At 39.6% G+C, this 22,821-nt stretch overlaps 1 protein-coding gene across 7 annotated transcripts in view; it reads right to left on the reverse strand.

Annotated features, from left to right (window-relative positions):
- The window catches only part of nrxn3a (neurexin 3a), a 299,346-nt gene that overhangs the window by 156,530 nt on the left and 119,995 nt on the right, over positions 1-22,821 (reverse strand). For all 7 annotated transcript variants that reach the window (XM_083551015.1, XM_083551016.1, XM_083551017.1 and 4 more), the window contains one exon: positions 22,585-22,704. In XM_083551015.1, the coding sequence (XP_083407141.1) occupies positions 22,585-22,704 (120 nt within the window). The remainder of the gene's footprint in view (positions 1-22,584; positions 22,705-22,821) is intronic.

Raw genomic sequence — 22,821 nt, forward strand, 5'->3', positions numbered from 1 at the left:
GTAAATATGCATTTGCAATGCATTATGGGTGCTTGATTGATTTATAAAAGGTTCGTAATGGCGTGCTGACACGCGTCAATCAACATGTTCTCATGAAAAATGAATACGAATTGGATTTTATTCCATTTCTTTCACAAATGTTATAAATAAAGTTGCAAGGAAAGGTGCAAACATGAAGACGAACACCACCGAGTCATGTGAATTCTCACAGATTTGTAAGTGTGAGACCGTGCTGGATACACAGAGAGAGGAAACTGAGAAGAGGAAGAAAAAAAGAAAAAAGTAAGAACCTTTCAAATCCTTTAAAATCCTATTCTGTCTTTCATCTTGAGTCGTTCCTGCAGAGCGACATCATCAACCTGGATATAACTATGTGTTCAGTGAAAACTCCTTAACCCTTTCAAGCACAGTGTCCGCACTCATGCGCTTCGTTTTCAATTTCATATATAACATACAGTATAACCAAAGTTTCTGTTTTCCATTATGCTGCTTTTTAAAGGAATTATAATGCATTATGTCCATACAAAATAATCAGCAATGACTCATATTTAATATTCTCAACGCTTTACATTTCAAAATTGACTCAATGATTTGACATTTACCCTAAAAATCCATATAATATTATTATATAACCGTCATAATCAGTATAAAGTATTACACATGAATTATTAATGCATTTGTCATATAGCATATATAATGCAATCCGAATGCATTTAAACGCCCTGAACATAATATTACTATATTAATAACACTGATAAGTACATTATATAATAGGACTACGCATGCTGTATGGCACATACATGTATGAATGCATTAAGTACTAAGTAACAGGTTCAACCTGGAAGCCTAATTTTAAGAATAAAAAAAAATAATTAAGAATACTAATGACAGAACCATAATTATAGAGCATAGTATATCGTGCAAGCTAAAAACATTCAGAGTACATGTAGCTATGCCTACTTATGAACATGAATAGACTCAATAGTCAAATAGAATGCAAAAAAAATATAAACTAAGTACTCACTGCATTTATAAGGCATCTTATAGCATGCATAACACTACATACTAGTATTAATAATATGATATTATTATTCTCAGGTTTTTTAAGACCATTATTTTCATTATATAGTCCATTATTTACCATTATAGTCTACAGCAGTATTTATAAGAGTGTTACAGTGCATTATAACACAATTTACAAACTTCTTATAAAATATATATGATGCATTATGTAGCTGTTCAGATGTTTTCTGGAAATAATTTTATTTGCTGAGCAGAAAATAAATTTTTTTAATTAAATAAAATTAAATAAATGAATTTAAAATTAAACCGATAAATATATATTTTTTTCATGTTTTCTAAATAAATTCTGTAATTTTTTAAGACAAATAATTTTTTTTTAATAAATACACATTCCTAAGCAGTAATATCTTTACCCTGTAATCCATAATCACATAAATGCACATCGCATTTTTTTGAATTTGTATGATTTTTTTTGGTTAAATAAATAAATAAAAGTTAGTGAGTAATTAAATAAATAAATGCGGCCGTCTTGTATTTGTAAGAAATCCAGGTATAAAGAAGTCTGTTGGATATTTGTGAAGTTCGGCGAGAACGTTGTCATGCTTTCTGGAAAAAGCAGAGTTTCTCTGCCATCTTTCTTGATTATGCGAGAGCTTCTGCCTTCAGCAGGAAGAAGACCGGAGGAGACGTCCTGAATGCATGAATTTATCTTAAAGATGCAGACCCTGATATCCAGGCTGTCATGTGTGTCTACTGCCTTTGATACGCACTTCTTAGGGAACCTATGGCTTTAACACAACCCCATACTGGTCTTCTGTACGGCGGATCGAGCGAGCTTTACAGATATCCGATACTGTTATCGCTCGAGTCATAAAGAGCGTCAGATACGACGGATACGCAAGCGGTGACTTTGAAACCATTCTAAAGCTGCGGTTTTAGCTCTAGAGCGGAACAAGTGCACATGTTCAAGCTGCGCCGTTATCCCTTATCGTACAACAACAAACACCTGTGTTATCATTTAGGATATTTATTTACCGCTGCAGAATTTTGGCTCTTTAGAATCAACCTCACCTTAAGAGCCTCTCAAAACAATATTGTCTTTCTTTAGAAAGGAAAATGTACAATATGTAGGTTTGCAGATTGACAAAATGGCTATGCAATTGCTAATCACGTCTAGCTAGTCATAAATTCATTAGCTCACCCACTGAGGCATGCGGGGAACGAAACATTTGAACAGTTTTTTGTGTATTTGTGCAACACACAATAATACAAAAAGAGCAAGAGCAGGAACATGGTTTCTGCTACCACACTTAATCCAGCCGTCGCTGCTAAGCACGTCGCCTATTTGCAGCCCAAAAGCTGCAATAAAACACATAGATGTTCCCTTAGAACTCCATTTAAAACTCCATCTGCCACTAGATGAAGCTCATAAACTCTTTAGATGTGGCCAAACATCACGCCAGGCGAAAGCCCAGGAGTAAATATGCACCGGCAAATGAGCGATCCGCTAACACTCGGCATTGTTTACAGAGCCGCACAGTCGGAAAACCTCAGAAGGACTCTAAAGGGACTTTTTTAAAAAGATGACTTTACGCCGGCAAACATCCTTCACCGAAGATCACACCTGCAGACATGGAGTTCGCGACGTCCTGGGAAAGGCGAGAATAAAATTTTATGGGTTTTTAGGCTGAAGTGAGAATGGCACAGCTGCTCACATAATAGAGCAGAAGAAAAAAGGTAAATTTAACCTTCAGAAAAAAATAAAAAAAACCTTTGTGAATACCATTCTTCCACAGCTTGGCTATAGAGGCCCTCAGAGATATCAGGATATTGGAAAGTTAATGATGTTATTTATGCGGCAAATGAAACAAGGTCACGACGACGGAGGGTGTGTGCGACGCAACAGTTCGGGTTTGTCAGTGTAACATTATAACACAATGTCTTTCGCCTCATTAAATGGAAGAAGAGCTTTCGTAAGCAGCTCGTGAAACCTCAGGAGCAAAGATCTCTTTGGAGGATTTCAGCACGTTCTCTGAAACTATGTTTTAATATTCAAATGATCACAGTAACTGAATGAATATGCAAATTAGTCGACAGTCATGTGACAACTTCTGGCCACATATTCACTACTTTCTCCTAAAACCTGAGCTGAAAGCACTGAACACAGGAGACACCTTTAAAGTATCCTCACCTCTGCCCATCTTCACAACAGAGATTAGTTTGGCTCCTTAGTTTGGAAAATCACACTAATGATGAAACGAGCAGCCATTAGCAGCTCTGACTGTACTGTTCTACTGAAGACAGAAAAAAAACAGATGTTAAACCACAGCAGCCACTGCAGGCGTGAGTCCGAGCGATGTGGAGTACAGGATATGACAGGTTTATATCATCCTAATCAAATACAGAAGAGCTGCATCGACAAACCGGACATAATATCATCGAGCTCTCCTCACAGTCGATGGACAAACTCTGCTGTCTTATGTCTCCCAAGATCCTGAGGTTTGGATGGCGAATAAAAAAAAGCTGCTTTCAAGTGAGCGCTGTAAAGAAGCTGTAGCTCAGCGGTGTAGTAAAATCTGACCACCGTTCCTGCCTATGAGAAATGCTTCCGAAAGAACTACGAATACATTCATAAGGCATTATGAATGTTATACATCAATTATGACACATCATTATGTTTAGAATGTACACTGTATTGTCATAAGATTCATATGTGCTTTTTGAAGATCCCATTCAGTGTTTAGTCTCCATCTGCTGTTATAATAACCTCCACTCTTCTGGGAAGATGTTCCACTAGATTTGAGTCGATTTTTGCTCATTTAGACACAAGGCTGTAAGTAAAATCAGGTACTGATGTAAATGAGGTGAGGAGGCCTGGGGTGCGATCAGCATTTTTGTTCATCCCAAAGGTGTTCAATAGGGTTCAGATCAAAGCTCTAAAGCAGGAGATCTTCCACTCCAACCCATATCTTCATGGAGTTGGCTTTGTGCACTGAGATTGAGATAGTTTGGACATGTGCAGAGAAGGGACATTGGGTATATCAGTAGGAGGGGGGGTTATGGCCCAGGAGGTTTGGGTTATGGATATTATCTTCATAAAAATGTGTAAGTTATCAAAATTACTTAAAAAAAAAAAAAAAAAAAAGACTAAACGAATATCCAGAATAAGTAAGGATGCAGATGTTTCATTCCAGATGAGTATCGCAGTCAGTTTGGCGTAAGAACAGATGAAAAGAGGATGAAAGTGTTGTTTTTTCCCTTAGAGAAAGTGAAATTCGGGTCATGCTGTCTGATCCCCCCCTCCGTGTGCTTGGTTGTGGGGACCAATGTGACATAATTGCAGGCTGTTATTAAGACGTCTCTCAAATGTGCATCGGTGCCTGATGCTGTTTCTGGAACATGAGGTCGTCGCCTCCCTCCATCGGTAATGAGAGGAAATAACGAGGGCAGAAATAACGTTTAAAAATAAAGCAACGGGAAATGCGAGTATGTTTTGGTGTCTGAAAAAGTTTCGATAGCATATTTGTAGTAATGCGGGAGATTGTATACAGAAAAACATGACATAAGCCCTGCCCCCTCCCCCTTTTGAAGCATGGTGGTGGTGGTATCACTTTCTGCATTGCAAATTTTTGAATATTTTTACAACTATAGGTGACTTTTATCGATCTTTGTCCCAAGAATTGACTCCATGGTCTTCTTGTTGCTGTTCATTACAAACTGGGTTGTTCCAGGAACATGAGTATTTATATACTAAGATCATATGACATTCTCAGTTTACACAGGACAACTCCATACATTTACTTTAGCAGATGAATACTTTCTAAGGGTGGGGCATTAATTATTGAAAGTTATATAAATCCCCTATAATAATAGAATTGTCTGTTCTGATATATAATCTGCAAATTTAATATTTCCTCTTTGAGATTTTATATCATTTTGGAAACGATCCGAAAACCAAAACCGATATCTCTGCTTTTTGATATCCGAGCTCCTTTGTTTGGCCCGCAGTCTTATACTTCCCATTGTGTTTTATTGATTTGACAAGGCTGTCATATTCTATAAAAATTCTTCCTCTAAAAAAAAAAAAAGAAAATAGCACCAAAAAACCCAGGCCCACAAGCTCCAATTACACTGCACATGATAAATAATGCATTCAGAGAGTGGAGTGGGTGAGCAAACAAACAAACCCAACCAAAAAAAAAGTAAAATAAAGCCTCTTAAAGAGGAATGAGCAGGGGCAGAAGTGAGCACAGGCTTAAACAGGACTTATTACTGAGCACAAGGGCTGGATCGAGGATAGCGGTGAGACATTCCAGCTAAAATTAGCCTCATTCTGTCCCCATCTTTCTCTCTCTCTCTCTCTCTCTCTCTCTCTCTCTCTCTCTCTCTCTCTCTCAGGGATGGAATGGGAGATGCTTTGGCCTCCATCCATAAAAAGCTCTTCGCTTCGAGTGTGGTTCTGTCTTCCTCTCTCATTAAAGCCGGAGAGGCAGAATTGTACCGTGCATTATTCAAGCAAAAAAAAAGAAGGAGACACACACACAAGGCTTGAGCCACCAAATAACCGCCCAAACACAAGCGCTGGAAAGAAATAAAGCCCAGAGTCATCGGACCTCCAGCTGAGGGCTCTCAGAGGACTGGTGTGTGACAGGCCATTTGGTCACGGCACAAATAAACAACAATAAGTGAATTATAGGGTACAGGACGGGAAGTAGAGACGCGGGTTTGTTCAGGTTTATCATCAAACCACGAGGGAGACCCGACCAAAGAAAGGATTATTGCGAAAAGAGGGATAAATAAGCAATAAAACACGTTGCTGTATCGAGAAAAGAATCTGACTGGGACTGTTACAACATCGATTCTTGTTTTGGATCAATTTTGTTCCTCTTACACTACGACAATTGCATTTTTTTTATCATTTGTTAATGAATCCTTATTATTCTTTTATACAGCAATCAGCTGCTAAAACAGTCCTGACCTGTTAAGCATCAACAGCATGAAGTTCTCTAGAAGTCTGAGCCCCAGGAGCTCGTCTGTTGGATCGGACCACACGGACCAGCATTCGCCCCTCACGTGCATCAACGCACCTCGGCCGCCCCTGACCCTGTCGCCGGTTCACCACTGTTCCTTCCTTGGAGCACTTTCGATAGATACTCAATACTGCAGACCAGAACATCCCACAAGAGCTGCAGTTTTGGAGACGCTCTGACCCAGACGTCTAGACGTCATAATCTGTAAAACCCACACAAATCCTCACGCTCGCCCATTTTTCCTGCTTCTAACATCAACATTGAGGGAAAAATGTTGCCTAATATATAAATCCACCCACTAACAGGTGCCATTAGGAAGAGAATCAGTGTTCTTCACTTATTCACTATTTATTACTGTGCTTTTCTCTTTCGAAAAGTAATAAGATGTTGATGTCTTATTACTATTTATAAGGCGTAATCGGGACTGGAGACTCCTTCCTTAAATGAAGGTGTTTTTATTTTCTTTATCACATTTTCTTAACACGTTTTCTTTATCCATTTATCACTGTGCTTCTCTCTTTTGGAGTGTCTGCATTGAGTAAGCTGTTATAAGTGCGTTAAAATAAATAAATCTTGTTTTTCCCCCTTAAAGTTGTGCTGTTATATAAATGCTATCCACACCTTCAGTCTGAAGGATGTGCTATAAAATAAAATAATGGAACATCCGATTCTCTGATCTGTATCTCAGAATATAACGCATCAGATTGATACTTTCAATTAAAAAAACAACAACAACAACAACAACAAAAAAGAACCGGCAGAAGGATTACGGTCCATAAAAGTTGCTCAATATAGAGCTGTAGATAAGACAAAAGCGCCGAACTCAACAAGACTTTATCAGGAGTTAAATACGGCCCTGAAAATGAAGAAAGGAGAAAAAAAACCCAACCTTGCAGCTCTCTAAAGTGCTGAGTGGTGCAGTTACAAATAATACAGCAGTTGTGGCAATAAGAAAGCTGTGAAATTTGTCAACTTGTGAAGGCATGCCAACAGCGACATGGATAGAAGTGATTAAAAAAAGAGAGCGAGTCAGCCAGACTTTCTTTCTTTCATTCCCCGGCAGCAAAATCCTAAAAAAAAAAAGATAGAAAGAAAGGAACTTTGCTGTTCAGAGCATTCAAATCAGACAGATGCCTTCACTAATCATGCTGCATTCATCCACTACACATTACAATCACTTCTCTGGCCGTGTCTCTCTCATCCTCCCTCATCAGCAATAACAGTTTGCTTTTTTCCTCCTTTCCTTTTGACTATCAATCAATCTTATGAAGAAAAAAAAAAAACTCTCCGAAAAAAGAAGTAAAAAACTATTTCATCATGCGTCCTTTTCTTTTTCTTTCACCTGCAGCAGATGGGATTCTCCCCCTCATCCTTACACCTCTACAAAATGAGGAGCAGCAGGCGTAAGATTTAGCCGTCTGCCAGAAACGTGGCTTGGAATTTCTTTTGAGGGGAAAGTGTTTAGACAGATGACAAAAGATAAAGAAGAAAAAAAAGGGAGAGTTTTGGGCTGCAAGTGGCCATCGAACATCACAGATCTTAGCTGTACGCCAACAAAACTGATACACACGAGATATGATATAATGCTGATAAATCATAGGATACGATGATCTCAGTAGGTCAGCAGTTCCTTGTTCCACAACGTCATCTGATTGTAAGACGGTAGAAAGGACATTCCTCATAATCACACACTCGTGATGGTTCTCCGGTGTTTTTGTATTGTTTTTAAGATTCATAATCACACCCTTAATATCACTCAAATGAGGATGAGGTTCTCCTTTTGAGTCTGGTTCCTCTCAAGGTTTCCAAGAGAGTTTTTTCTTGTCTTCATCATCAGAGATAAATACACATCATTCACCTTAATTCCAATGTCCATTGTAAAAAACGCTACAGAAATAAACTTGAAACTCGAACGCACAAGCTGTCCTGTAAATGCACAATGGTGTGAAATGACAGGAAAAACAGTTCATAGGTCGGGTTGAAAAAGCAGAACTGATTTGCTTCGTATTATGAGTGTAAGATTTTTGATTCTGAGAAACACCTGAGGGTTGCTAACACTGCAGGTATATTTATAGCATTATAACCGATTAGCTTGCTATTCCTAACCTACTTCATGTTCCTAACAAATTCATCACTACGATTTCATCATATTACATTCTTAGGCAGTGGTGGTGCACTGGGTATGAGGTTGGACGTCTGATCGAAAGGTCATGAATTCATATCCCTTTAAGCTGACACGGCTGAGCCTTTGAGCAATGCCCTTAACTCCTTAACTGCTCAGTTATGAGATATGTGCGAGCCACTCTGGATAAAGGAGTCTACCAAATGCCATGTAGATAAAAGTAAGATACTAATGACTTTAACATCCAAATCGGACAAAGTATAAGGTGACTTCAACAACCAGAAGTTCCTGTTCCTTCATGATTTTTTTTTTCCAGATGTCAAGTTACATTCACATACAATTAAACACAAAAGATTTCATATTCTGATCAGAAGCACAACAACCTCTGAGCTTCCACTTCCTTTTCAAAACCTAAAAACAGATCATCGCTTGCCAATTACAGTATACACTATATTACCAAAAGTTTGTGGACACCTGACTATAAGATTGGTATATGCTTTTGGAACATCTTATTCAAAATTTAGTCCCTAATTGCTGTTATAATAAGCTCCATTCTGGGAAGCTGTTCCAAAAAATTTTGAGGAGATTTGTGGAGATTCATTCAGCCACAAGGGTGTTAGTAAAGTCAGGTACTGATGTAGGTGAGGTGAGGAGACCCGAGGTGTAGTCAGTGTTCACTTTCATCTCAAAAGTGTTCAGTAGGTTTGGAGATCTATAGCCAAGAGAACTTCTACTCCAAACCTTGTAAAGTAGATCTTCATGGAGCTGGCTTTGTGCACAGGGGCATTGTGACGCTGGAACAGGTTTGTGAAAAGCAAATTAAATTCTGACGCATCCAAAAAGACGTCCCTGTACAATTGTGTTCCTTCAAATTTATGGTAACAGTTTGGGGAAGAACCACATATGGCTGGAAAAGTCAGGTGTCCCAATACTTTAGTCCATATTGTATATAATACATTTTATTGTGTATATACATTTAAGTTTTTGTGGTAACAAAAAATGTGGAAAAATAAAATATCAAGCCTTCTATCAACCTTTAATTAAAAATTATTAGTGCCTTATTAGCTAGCTGTTTGGGATGGCAGGAGGGCATCTGCATATCATGAATATTCATTGATACTTCTGTCCTATCCAAAAGTATATGTAAATATAACCTAGATCCTGTCATTCACATTTCGGAAAGTTTTGGTGCAAAATAACAGAGAACCCCAACCACCAGGACACATCCCAATACCTGGCATTGGAACAGATGCTTCCTGTTTTCAAGAATGTTCTGGAAAAATGTCTATAGATTTTACACTGTTTTATTTATTGTGCTTTTTTTGCCCTCTAAGAGTCAATATTCAAATTTACATACAGTGAGAAGTTTCACAGACAGACAGACAGACAGACAGACAGACAGACAGACAGACAGACAGACTCGACTCTGCCTGCACACGGAGGAGCCTCCGAAACGAAGCCAATTCCTTTTTTTCCATTTCAGCGGAATAAGATATTAACCAATATGACAGACATTTTAAAAAACAATGAACGGAATTGAGTTTTCATTTTTCCCTCCTCTTAAATTTCCCTTCAATTATTCATTGTACATACTCCTGAAGGAGGGCTCATGCTTTCATCTTAACTTGTTCTTCCCTTAAAAAAAAAAAAAAAAAAAAAGAAAGAAACCAAAAAGAAAGAAAAAAAAACCTGAATCCCTCAGTAGGATCTGAAAAGTAAGTGAAGTCGAGCTGACAGCCAGGATGTAAAATCTTACACTACACAGCCATATATTTAGCACATCATGACACATTCAATGAAAGCTAAATATTCTAAATGCATTGTGGATCAGAAGAGAGAAAAAGGGGTCTCATGGAAGACTGGTTTCTATTTTTCATGAAGATCTTCAACATCGTAGGAAGTTTTGTCCTAATAACTAAATGATAAAATTCCAAAAGAAAAATGAGAAATATTGTCGTAAAAAGTGATAATAAAACAGTAATAATTGGATAAATTTGCATAAATATAAAATGATAAAAAAAAAAAAATAATAATAAAACAAGTTTCAAATCGTTTAACGCTTTGTCAGTGAAACATGGTGGTGGTAGCTTCATGCTCTGGGGATGCTTTTTATCCTTAGAGCCTGGGCTTCTGGAAAGTTTATGTGAAAAACCTAAGATAAAACGATGCTAGTTAATGGTCCCAAACACACAGCCAAAGCGATGTAAAAGGGTAAGAACAATATTGTCAATGCTGTTAGCAAAAATTGCAGTCAACATACAACATGAAGTCAACCTATAGAACTTGGAGCAATTTTGCCAAAATGAATGGGTGAAATCACTCTAAACTGCATGTAGATCTATGGGGATTTGGACATTCACAAAATACTACCGAATATAAACCATTGTAAACTGCTTTCCTGTATATAATAAAAGCACGTCCCTCCATTTTCCATTATGTCTGTTCTTTTGGAACCTGAAACCCCTTTAATAATCCAATAAACCTCAAACAAACCTTAAAGAGGCTTTATTTGGGTTTAAGTGCTCTGTATTTCACCTCGGCTGATATCGACTCTGCATTGAGGTGTTACTCGGTTCTCAGTGTGGGTAAAGGGATTTTTTTTTGCAATTAGTCACACCAGCTGGCCCTTTACTGGCGGCGCTCGGTGGAGCTCGGCTAATTATTGTGGGCTCATTATCCAGTTTCAGCTCCAAATTGAGCAGCCATTAAGCGGCTTGCTGTAAATCAGACCAGCAGGCTCGCCATCGGCTCGGACGCCACCCGAGCCTCCGATACAAGCGGCGTGGAAGAGGACAACACCCCGGAGAGCTTCTCCAAAAAGGAGATGATACAATCACAAACGAGAAAGGGACGCTGGTCCTGGCAAAGACCTCAGTAAAAGTGTTAATGAACGCACAAGGACGCTCATTCATTACAACGAAGCGGAGAATGGAGCTTTTTGGCTTTGCATAAATCAGATCACTTTGAGGTCACAGAAAATCTCAGGGCAGTCTGGAGAGTCTGAATCAGAGCGATCAGAAAGCTAATCTTGATTTCACACTGCGTATGACTTCATGAACCAAAACCAGAAGTAATCAAATGTTTTGTGTGCTTTGTGGAGCTGAAACGGTTCTCATGAAAGTCGCTCAGAGATCAGAAATAACGTGCAAAAGGAAAAAGGAAAGATTTAGTTTATATCTGATTGACAAAAAAACAACTATTGATCAACACCATGTTTTTTTTTATCAAAAAATTTTCTTTTCTTTTTTTTTAAATTTAATCAGTGACATACTGTATGATGGGCTTGATAACCACCTTGGTAGAGAAAAAAAGACACTTTGTTTCTTTCATAATGTTTATTTAAATTTAATAATGTAATTTTTGTATAAATTAGAATAGCCTTTATTTATCACATACAGTATACATTACAGCACAATGAATTTTTTTCTTCACATATCCCAGCTTGCTCAGAAGCAGGGTCAGCCATGATACGGTGCCCCTGGAGCACAGAGGGTTAAGGGCCTTGCTCAAGGGCCCTGAAGTGGCAGCTTGGCGATACCGGGGCTTAAACCCCCGACCTTCCGATCAGTCACCCACTGAGCTACCACTCCCCCAAAAATGTATATATATAAATGCATATTTGCACGTTTTATATTTGACATGGTTGATACAAAAAACACTAATGGTTAACCCGAAATTTCATTTTTTCTCATAACTGTTCAAATTACGGGCAGAATTTTCCAGAAGAAAAACATCGTCGAGCAAAACACAATCATTCCTGAAAAGACGCAGAGTAAAAGCGAAGCGGCCAATCTGCCAATGCTAAAGGAAATGGCGTGTAAAGTAAAGCCAGGTTGCTGAAGCACTCATTTATAACCCCGGAGCCACCGCCGAGCCGGGAAACTGCAGAGACAGGCTGATAATATACAGAGCAGGGACACAGCGGTCAGGAGTGAGACGTCAGGAAGAGCATTAGTGAGGTTAATTAGCTTCAGGCAGACTCAGGACAGTCAAAGACCTCGATACAGGTCAGTATTAAGGCACTCCATCACGATGCATGTGTGGCTTTATCGATATTGCTGAGAGGGCCTTCCAGAACCAATCGTATCCCTGCTAGGAAATACTAGATTCATAAAAAAGTAATCATATTTACAGCGGCATCCGAAAACAAGCTTCGGGAAGATTTTTTTTTTTCCCTGACAGGTATGATGGGTATATTTCAGAATTTGGCTGGCGAACGCTACCGAGCAGCTATTTACACGCACAATATCACACACCTGCTGCTGAACATTACTGTGTGATGAAAATAGGCGTAATTTTCTCTCTTTTAGTCAACGGCGCTCCTCTACATTATTCCCCAACACATTTCCCGTCGTGCCATGCTGAGGGAATTGTTTCAAGATGAACGAAAGCACAAAGCTTGTTACCTGTGAACCAAGTACAATAATAATATCCCTAAAAGCCAATACATCTTAATGACGTCTGCCTCGTTTTATAATAGTCTTTTTGTCCCTCTTCCCTCACTGTAGTGTCAAACATCAGATTGTCACACGTCTGATTGATAGCCCCATTTCTCAGTAATTAATGCCTTCCAGGTATCCTGCCTGTCTTTCCAAGAACTATTTCCCCATCACCATGGCACAGAGGTAAAGGGCAAAAGGAAAAAAAAGGAGAAGAAGAAAAACTACCCACTGTACAACAAGTGATTCTGTGATATTAGGGTCCAATAAGATGGAGAGATGCGTTTGTTTTTATGATCGATAGGATTCGATCGTCTCGCGCGTCCTCCCGACAAAGGTGCTGTAATAATCTACTAATCTAATATCAGGTGGAGAGCCACGAGTTATCTCTGAAATCAATACACACAGTTGTTGAACCAAAAAAAGAAGAAGAAAAGGGAAACAAAAAGCCTCCGTGTAGACATGACGTGCACTGGTGCAGCGGTCCCCAACATTTTTTGCGCCACGGACCGGTTTAATGTCGGACAATATTTTCACGGACCGGCCTTTAAGGTGTGGCGGATAAATGCAACAAAATAAAATGATACATTAAAACTAGTATTTTCTAAATATAATAATAAATGTGAACACTGTGTTGTTTTTTGTTCATTTTGCTCGCTTGGGGGTTTTAATTTAGCGGTAATGTATTATTGTTAGCGGCCGGAGCAGCTCTTTTAAGAAGGTAGCAGATGGAGGTAAAACATGTGAGCGAGGCATCATGACGTGAATCAAAAGTGAGTCATAGACAGATGTGGTGAAGAGGATGTTTTCAAGTTTAATAATTTTCAAGGATGTTTTCAAGTTTATTAATAACTACAAAAATGCACTCAAAGTCTGAGGCAGAGACTAAACAAACTTGCGGTCTGCCACTTAAAACGTTTCTGAGGGAACTTATATTTGAACTTTGTTCTGGATTGGAATCGGTACACGTGTGTACTGAACACGTGTTTGAATACGTGTAGCTTTACACCACTGCTAATCACCACAACGACCAATCACATATCACCATTGTTTTACAGCAACCAATCACTAATTACTACAGCAAACAACCATATATCACCATTGTTTTCTATCAACCAATCACCATCATTCCCCAACATCCAATCACTGATCACCATCATTCCCCAACATCCAATCACTGATCACCATCATACCCCAACATCCAATCACTGATCACCATCATTCCCCAACATCCAAGCACAGATCACTATTTTTTATCCTACAGATAACTCATTTTGTTAAAGCCCTTCCACCCTGTTCATGTAACATGTTTTGATATACAAATTAGTATAATTATTTAATGAATATTCAAATGAGCCACTGGAATTTTCTGTGTTTTGTTTATATTAAATTGTACTTTCCTACTGCACACATGGGCTGCGTTTTAATACAGTTTTGAACACACTTTCACCGCTAACCCTTGAGGGAATCACCATTACTGTCTTAAATATCATGTGATACTTTATTATCTTGAGTGAAGTTTGTTAGACGAGTCCTCTGAGATTTGAGGGAAAGAACGTCGATAAAGTAAAGGCATAGCGATCTGATGCAACTGCCTTTTCAAACCAGCAAGTTGTTTTGGATAAAAACCCATATTTATGTAAACTGAGGGGGTGACATTCTTTTTTAAAATTCAGTTCAGTTAATGTTTTGGAATGTTTTATTTTGTGGTCAAATTCTGAATAACAAACCACAAGCAAATTAGCATATGGTAAAATCACTTTTTTACTCTGCTAGCTACATAATGCTAGTTCCTTTCCAAACTACATCTAGTTAGTTAGCAAGCCGGTATAGCAGTGTTTAAGTTGTTTTATACAATGTCGTTGTACAATAGGCTGCCTTAATTTATACAACCGATAAAATTCATACTAATAACCAAACTAGCTAATCAACATGCTAGCTACAGTACTTAGCTAGTTAGACAGCAAGCTTACAGCATATAGCCTTCGAATTGGATTATAAGTAACCACTGACTTAATATGAGACTAAACACTGGGCTAGCTAATTAGCATATGAACTTGATAGCTAGTAAAATGCAAATATGATAACTTTTTAGTTTGGTGAGTTGCTACGAAGGAATGAAATATGAAAGAGTGATTTGTTCAAACATACAGTACATATCGGTCAATTGAATTCGAAATAGTCACGTGACCAGTCGAGGGAGTAGAAATAGTATCCGAGCTGAGTGAAGTACATACACATCACTCCGTTTTTGAGCCGTCAGCTTGAATAAAAATGAAATTCCGTGTGGCGATTTCAGCCTGAAACTGCCCATGCTGAGGGAAGCATTTGAACGTGAGGAAAAAAGGAAAAGAAAAAAAGGCCTAAAGACACACAGGAGGCTCACACATATATTATACGAGTGTTTTCACCAGAAATTTCGTTCCCAGAGGAGGGACCAGTGGAGAAGAAAAAAAAAGAAACCCACTCAGAATCATAATGAGTGTGTGCACTGTGCGTAGTGTCGGTAAACTATGAAAGTTTTTCCGTACTCATATCGCCTGGAGTGTGTTACACGGCATAAATGCGCATGTAAGTGTGTACGAATGTGTGTATGAGTGTGTGTTGTTTGTAAGAAGGGTTAAAGTATAGTATCATAACCTCAGCACAGATATTTTGCTATCAAAAAGGATATATTTTCACCATCTTTTCCTTTGGCATATACACACACAAACACACACACACAAGGCATCGACGTGGCACAAGTGGAAAGACAACAAGATGATTAGAAATGATATAAAACGGGTGGCATTTCAGGGCAGGGCGCTCCGATATTGATCGGTCATGTTTATGTACCAGCGGAGGGCCGTAATTTGTTTTTCCTGGAAACGCGAGCTGATGGATGGCTCCGCTCGAGAGATTAGACCTTAAAGCAAAAACAATGTCAAACCAAGGTCACTTTTCTGCCTAATGGGAACATTTTTGGTTTTTAATATGAAGTCGTGGGAAGTTGTTTGATGATGGGGTCGACTGCGTCCGTCAACGCGTGACAGAAGAAAAGTGTCTCCTCTGAGATCGGATAAAAGTCTTAGATAAAAGATAATAGTATTGATTTTTTTCCCCATGCGCCAGACCAGGACCGTACATGGAAACACGATGTCTAGATACGTACGACTTCAGAATCACGAGCTGTTTGTATTAAAGCAGCGGTTCATAACTTTAAGCCTCCGCTCGTATCCGGTGCTTGATTTTGATAGAAAAGTGAACAAATTGCATAACATGTATGACCTTCTACGTTTAGCTCTGTAAAGAATAATCAGCAGGTGAGTGCAAATTCTCCATTCTGAGAAAAAACGTGGCAAAAATGGCAAATACTAACGAGTTCTCAGACCACAAACCTATGGGTCGTGTGGTCCGAGGTTTCACAACAACAATAATCTAAGAAGCAGTCTACATCTAAGGCTTTTTAAAATCAGATTCTTATCATCTAACACCACATCATTTCAATGACTTATCCAAAAGTGCAGAATACTGAAAAACTCTCGAGTCCGAATGATAAAAAAAGGAATGAGAGCGGAAGTACACACCCGGACACACGGCACTAAGTCATACAGTATATGGCGCTGCTGACAAAAAGAGAGCCACGCGGTCGATTGGAAGAAATGAAAGACATTAAACCCGTGCAGATCGATCTGGTCATATATTTTTAGACAGCTCTCTTCTCTCCGAGCGCCTCAGCCGCTCGCTCTCTATAAACCAGAATAAAATAATAAAACGCTATCCATTCGGCTGGCGTGCCAGGCCCGAACGGGAGCCGGGCCGAGCCTAGTCGGGCCGCACATCACGCTATTCGTGAAAACGCGGCGCTGCAATATTTCTCCAGAGCTCCAGTAATGCGTTTCTGTTGTGCTGTGGCTCCTGTTCGGGGCTGTCAGCCGAGGTCGATCTGCACGTCCCACCGCTCTTCATCTTGTGTCATAGGCGAAGGTGGAAGTGCAGGACAGCGGAGTGATGAATATGAGCTCACGCGAGTCATTCGTCTTTCCAGGCTCTGCGGACCCTTCATCAAAAGCCGCCGATTTCGCTCAGCGCCTCGGAGACGTCTCGTCCACAGCTCATGCCCTCTCAACTGCGCTTAGAGGACTCAATCAGAGAGAAGTGAAGAAACCTCTACTATTTATTCCCCCCCACCATTTTTATATCCACATGGCTTTGTGAGTTTTGAATGGAAATCAAATAAAGTTCAAATAAAATTTTTCTTTTATTTTTCTTTTTTTATCCAAACCATGTAATTATAATTGCGAGTTGACCAATAACATCAGTTTTCTAAAACAGTGTGCATCTCGTCAAATTGCAGTCGTGCAGGAGAAACAAAACTTATCGAGATGCTCCTTATAGAAAAATATCAGTGGTGGAACTCCTTTTTATTCCTTATATAACAGATATTCAACCTACTTTCCACATTATATATAGAATAATAAAAAAAAAAAGAAAAACAGCATTTCCACATTTAAAAGGTCTATTTAATTTTTCCAGCCAAGAAGAAAATCATTCCACGGTGTTAATGCATCACGCAGGTGTGGGCGCATTAAACCGATTGGTAATTCAATTTCTGGACATTTCCTTCCCCAGACAAATGTTACTTAAGACCGCACAGGAGCTTGTATTCATCCATAATGTGTCTCTCGCCTGGCAGATACGTATCGTCTGTGCAACACTACATTAGACTCCGGCGAGCGGAGAGAAAACTCGGCCTGTGCTTTTGTTGTTGCTTTAATTGATGGCCTGTTCGGGCGTCAGGTTCTCCTGTTTCTAATGGTAGAAAAGGAAAAGGACTTGATGAAGTTTCAGGGCCGCAAGGAGAAGGTGGAGGAGGGGGAGGAGGAGGAGGAAAAAAGATGCTCCTTAATTACGGCGCTCCTGTTCGTGTCAGACACGCCGTGAGGAAAACAAATCCATCCTCTCAGCTCCCTAGCTGTGCATTTATCTTCGATTACATTTATATATTTGCACCGTGGTGGAGATGGAAAAGGAAATAATACCCTCGGGCCATTATTTGGAACAGAAGAGGACATTTTTCATATTAATCTCAGTAATTAACGCTGTTAGAAAATCGATATTTCGTTTGGAAGAAGTACAAATCAAAATCGTAGACACGTGTATCGCATGAGCACGAGGTGACTCGGCGTGATCTTAAACTGACATCGACGCCAGACGAGAGAAGCGTATTTTCCAGGACATCGGTTTTAACGCGTGTTTATATGCGCTACGGGGACCATCCCATCCGCAGCTTAAAGTGCAGGAAAGGAAATGGAGGTCCGAAAGCGCAGCATGGAGTCGCGCCGAAACGACACCGCGACGACGGGAATCATCGAGTCGGAAATGAAGAGACGCTTTTGAAAGTCATTACTGGAGGTGCTTTCAGGAAATTCGGGCCTCTATCTTTTTTCTAAGAAATAAACATAAACGGGTCGTAAAAAGTGGAGCGATTACGGTTGCGGCGGCAAAGGTCGTGGAAAGGTCGCGTTCGGCAGAAAGGTCAAAAAAAAGAAAATGCAAATGAAAGGAAATGGAGAGAAAAAAAAAGGCGCTAATCGAAAGCAAAAACGAGTCCCGGTGAAGTCGATGCCTTTATGCAATATTAATTTAGGGCGAGTTCATTTAACAGGCAATGAAGCTGCTAACAAGTAATTTATTAGTACAGCTCAATCAACATGATTGCTTCGTTCGCTCCCGTTAATAAGGAACACGTCGGAGATGCATGAGGTGAATTCCTGTTGTTAATCCAAAGAACATGCTCCTAATATTCCTGAGCTATAACTCACCCGGGTGCACACTTTATTGCTTTTACTTCCCTTTAAAAGCAGGCGGCACACCAACATAACGGGTTACTATTACAGCTGATCCAACACCATGCAAACAAACATATCAGTTCCTGTGGTCAATAAGCGTCTACAGTATAAACATAGTGTCGGAAATTTCAAACTTTTTATCTGGTTGCTGCAAATCGCTGACACTGGAGACTCCTTCCATTCATGCCACATAAACGCTCCTGTGAATATTCTGGCACTCTAGAAACGCTAAATCCGGCAGTGCCTGCAGAGCGGTATCACTGAGCGCCAATCAGATTCCAGAATTTATCAGCATCAGAAATTTAGCATCTAACCAGTGTATCAGTGGCCTATTTACAATCAATAGCAATCTAAATCTTCTTTTTTCGGCTTCTTTCATTAGGGGGCGCCACAACGGATCATCCATCTCCATACCCCTCTGTCCTCGACATCTGCCTCTTTCACCCCAACTACCTGCATGTCTTCACCCATCACATCCATAACCCTCCTCCTTGGCCTTCCTCTTTTCCTCCTTCCTGGTGGCTCCATCCTCAGCATTCTCCTACCGATATACCCCATGTCCCTCCTCTGCACATGTCCAAACCATCTCAATCTCACCTCCCTCGTCCTACATGCGCTGTCCCTCTAATAGACCCGTTTCTAATCCTGTCCATCGTCGTCACTCCCAACGAAAACCTCAACATCTTCAGCTCTGCTACCTCCTGCTCCACCTCCTGTCTTTCACTCAATGCCACTGTCTCTAAACCAGACAACATCTCAGGTCTCACCACAGTCCTATAAACTTTCCCTTTCACGCTCACAGATACTCTTCTATCACAAATAAAAAGCGCTATAAATAATAGAGTTAAATGAAAGGTATGGTACAGGTGTGAGTGTGATTGGTGTAAAGATGAATGTCTGTATGATTCAGTATTTACAGAATGAATATGGGTTGAATATACAGTAGTGCAATGATGCATAGAGGATAAAGAAGTGCAGTATAGACAGAAAGTGACAGTGCAGTAGTGTATTTGTTCACATTCTATCATCAGCTGTTCAGTGTATAACAGCCAGAGGAGGAAAAAAAGCTCATTTTCATTCTTGGTGTGGGCTCTGAGGAACTGGAAGCGTCTGCCCGATGGGAGAAGGGTGACAAGTCCATGACTGGGGTGAGAGTAGCTTTGATAAATGCCCCTTGCAATTTGCAGTGTTTTTTGTAAATGTGTGTAGCTTTTTACCTGCACATGTAATGCAATATCTTAATTATTATATAGAATCGATCTCTAAATATTAATATTTCTCACAGATTTTAATTCTAAAATCCGATTGGCTGAATTCCTAATTGTTCAAATCAATGCATCAGTCACGTTTATCGTGCATCAAATATACACATTTTTGTCTGTTGTGTTTCTTAGCAGCCGAAGTGTACTTTTATTATTCGATTATTTTAGATCCACTTATAGGTCATGTGAACAATGCACAATAAATAGCGCTATACAGTGTAATGCAGTTTTGTAAATAATGTTCTGAATAAATATATAAACGCTTTATATTATTATTATTGTATGTTTGTGTACATGATATAAAAAAATGTAGTTGAGTACCAGATGCTTCCAGACGTTCTTTTTTAAAAAAAAATCGTCGATGATCTTAAACAGGCCGTGTTTTTGGCGTGACGATGCAGGAACAAACGGGGTTTCTAATTCCGTCCGTAAAACGCTCCGGCATGGAAATGTCACAAAGTCAATCTTGACCGCGAGCGTGACTAATTACTAAATAATTTAATTTCAGGTGGCTGTGAGCTCGTTCATGAACAGGAAAGCGTTGACCTTTCTGATGGTGAGACACAAAGATGCCGTTAATTCAATTAGAATTTTGTCCGGAAATTTTACGGTCGTTTTTTCCAGTATCTCCAGAATGAATGAGTGTGTAATGGAGGTGTGCAATGGATTTGATAAGTGTGTTATAGAGGTGTGTATATCATCCCTATGCTGACTCTCCATTGTCTTCCTGTCATTTAGTTATTTACTGCACTATGGAGGGATCGATAGCTGAATTAATATACATTCTTCTTGCATAGATACTTATAATGAACCACATAATGAGCAGGGTTTGATGTCAAGTGTTTAGAATACGGACAGATCAGAAGAAGAAATGTGTGTTGAAGCCTAAAGGGTGGTTTGACTTCATCATGCTTCATAGTGATATAACAGTGAGAGTCGAAATGCTGAAAAGACCATTGGCACGCAGATCGTCATTATCTGATGCTTTACTGCCACCTAGTGTTCATACACAACATCCAAGTAACACACACTCACCCACACACACTCACACTCAGACTCACACTCACACTCTCTCTTTCTCCGTAATGACATAATGATCTCTCATCATAAGAAGCTGTCTAGGTTTTGCTATCTGAGGAAACAGATATGGGGTGTTCACTCAGGACAAGTGCAGTGTCCTCAAAAGACAACAAAGCTCGGTCACACACACACACACACACACACACACACACACACACACCTGGACCGCACAAGTATCATTGTGTTTCGTCTCCTCCTATCTCATTCAACATGCCTCTGATTCAGAGCTTAGCTTTTCAAAAAAGTCCAAGATATCGGGACAGAAGATGAGCAGATGAACGTTATTGTTCCAGGTGTCAGTCTTCGATCATCAGAAGGTCGAATGTGTGTTTCGACGGGCGATTATATGACTTTATTATAATATAATAGCATTTTTCTTTTACTTTTTTCTTCATTGTTTAATTGTTATTATTATTATTATTATTATTATTATTATTAATAATAATAACTATTGATTTGTCCAACTTTCAAACTTCAAACTATTAATCTTTGTTAATGGAGCCATAATTATATTCAGCTGGTCGTTATTTAAATTATTTTAATTATCAGGATCATTTATGATTTTTTTTTTTTTTTCTAATTAAATTTGCAGCTTTTGCTTAGTGATATTAAAGTTCCTTATTGTGACTTTACAAACATTTTACAATATATATACATATGCTCCCAGTCCCAGTTTATCGTTCTGATATTCTGATATTTTCCAGTCATTACAGATAATCTGATATTATCAGATAAACATCATAAGCCTGTACCATCATGTTCGGTTCTTGAAGCCAGATCCGGGCTCGTGTGGCCAATCGTGCTGATGTGTTTCATTTCACGGCTTCTCCGCAGAGATACACAATTAATCCAAACTCACACGCTGTGAAACCAAACCCGGGGTTCTTTTTTAAAGAATCAACAAAGACGTTCATAAATCTTTCATTTCAATTTCCCTGAGATCTAAACACTTATTCATGCATCCGTAAGTGCTGAATAAACCCTTCGTAATGCCTCGCAGGAAAGGTTTCGTAAGAAAAAAGCGAGAAAGCCTCAAAACATCATTATGATTCCAACTATTTAACCCTAGAAGGTTGACGTCATGCTTAATTCCAGTGCTCATGTAGATGCTCGTTTACCCACAATGCCCTTCACTGAGTGCTGCTAGTGGTGCAGCGGGATTCAGTTCGTCACACTGTGACACACATGTCTAGATAAGGAGAGTGATGCAGATCACTTTAGTCCTTCAGTCGTTCTGATATGACGATCATCTGGTAGATCACTGCCTACAAGGTAGATCACTACCTTGTGGGATTTTGAATCCAGCATCTGCACCAACATCACTACTTTACTGTGGATTTTGAATGATAAAAGAAGTCCTTGTTTCGTTTGAGGATCTTACAGTGAAAGCATTTTGTTGTAGATCGCTTTCAGCAGCACCAACCAACAACCAACATAGGGTTGCATAGGGTCATTAGGAAAAGTGTTCAAGTGTTCAGTGGTCTGAACGTACGTCTTTCGGCCAATCGGAATCCAAAATGCAGACCATATATACTGTGTGTGTGTGTGTGTGTGTGTGTGTGTGTGTGTGTGTGTGTGTGTGTGTGTGTGTGTATAAAAAGCAAGCACTTACCTTTCAGATGACTTCACAGGATTCCTCTTCTGAATTCTTCTGAATCTTCTGAAGTGTGTGTGTGTGTGTGTGTGTGTGTGTGTGTGTGTGTGTGTGTGTGTGTGTGTGTGTGTGTGTGTGTGTGATTATCAGTAAGACAATACAGTGTGCTGTACAGTGCAGAATAGGAAGGAACAGTGACTTACGGTCGTTGCAGTGCATGCCGGTGAAGGAGGTCATGGAGCAGTCGCAGGTGTAGTTCTCCCACTGCTGGATGCAGACCCCCATGTTGGCGCAGGAGTCCTCCTGACACGTGGTGCTAGGACCTACGGTGGCAGAGCACAGGGCTGTAACAGCGGGGCAGAGCAGCCGGCGGCGAGCCGTTAGGTGCCATGCAGGTATGCACTTCAAGTTGGCATGCATTCAAGGTTAGTAGTAAAAAA

This window comes from Silurus aristotelis (genome assembly GCF_946808225.1).
Source record: "Silurus aristotelis genome assembly, chromosome: 9".
Lineage (NCBI taxonomy): Eukaryota > Metazoa > Chordata > Actinopteri > Siluriformes > Siluridae > Silurus > Silurus aristotelis.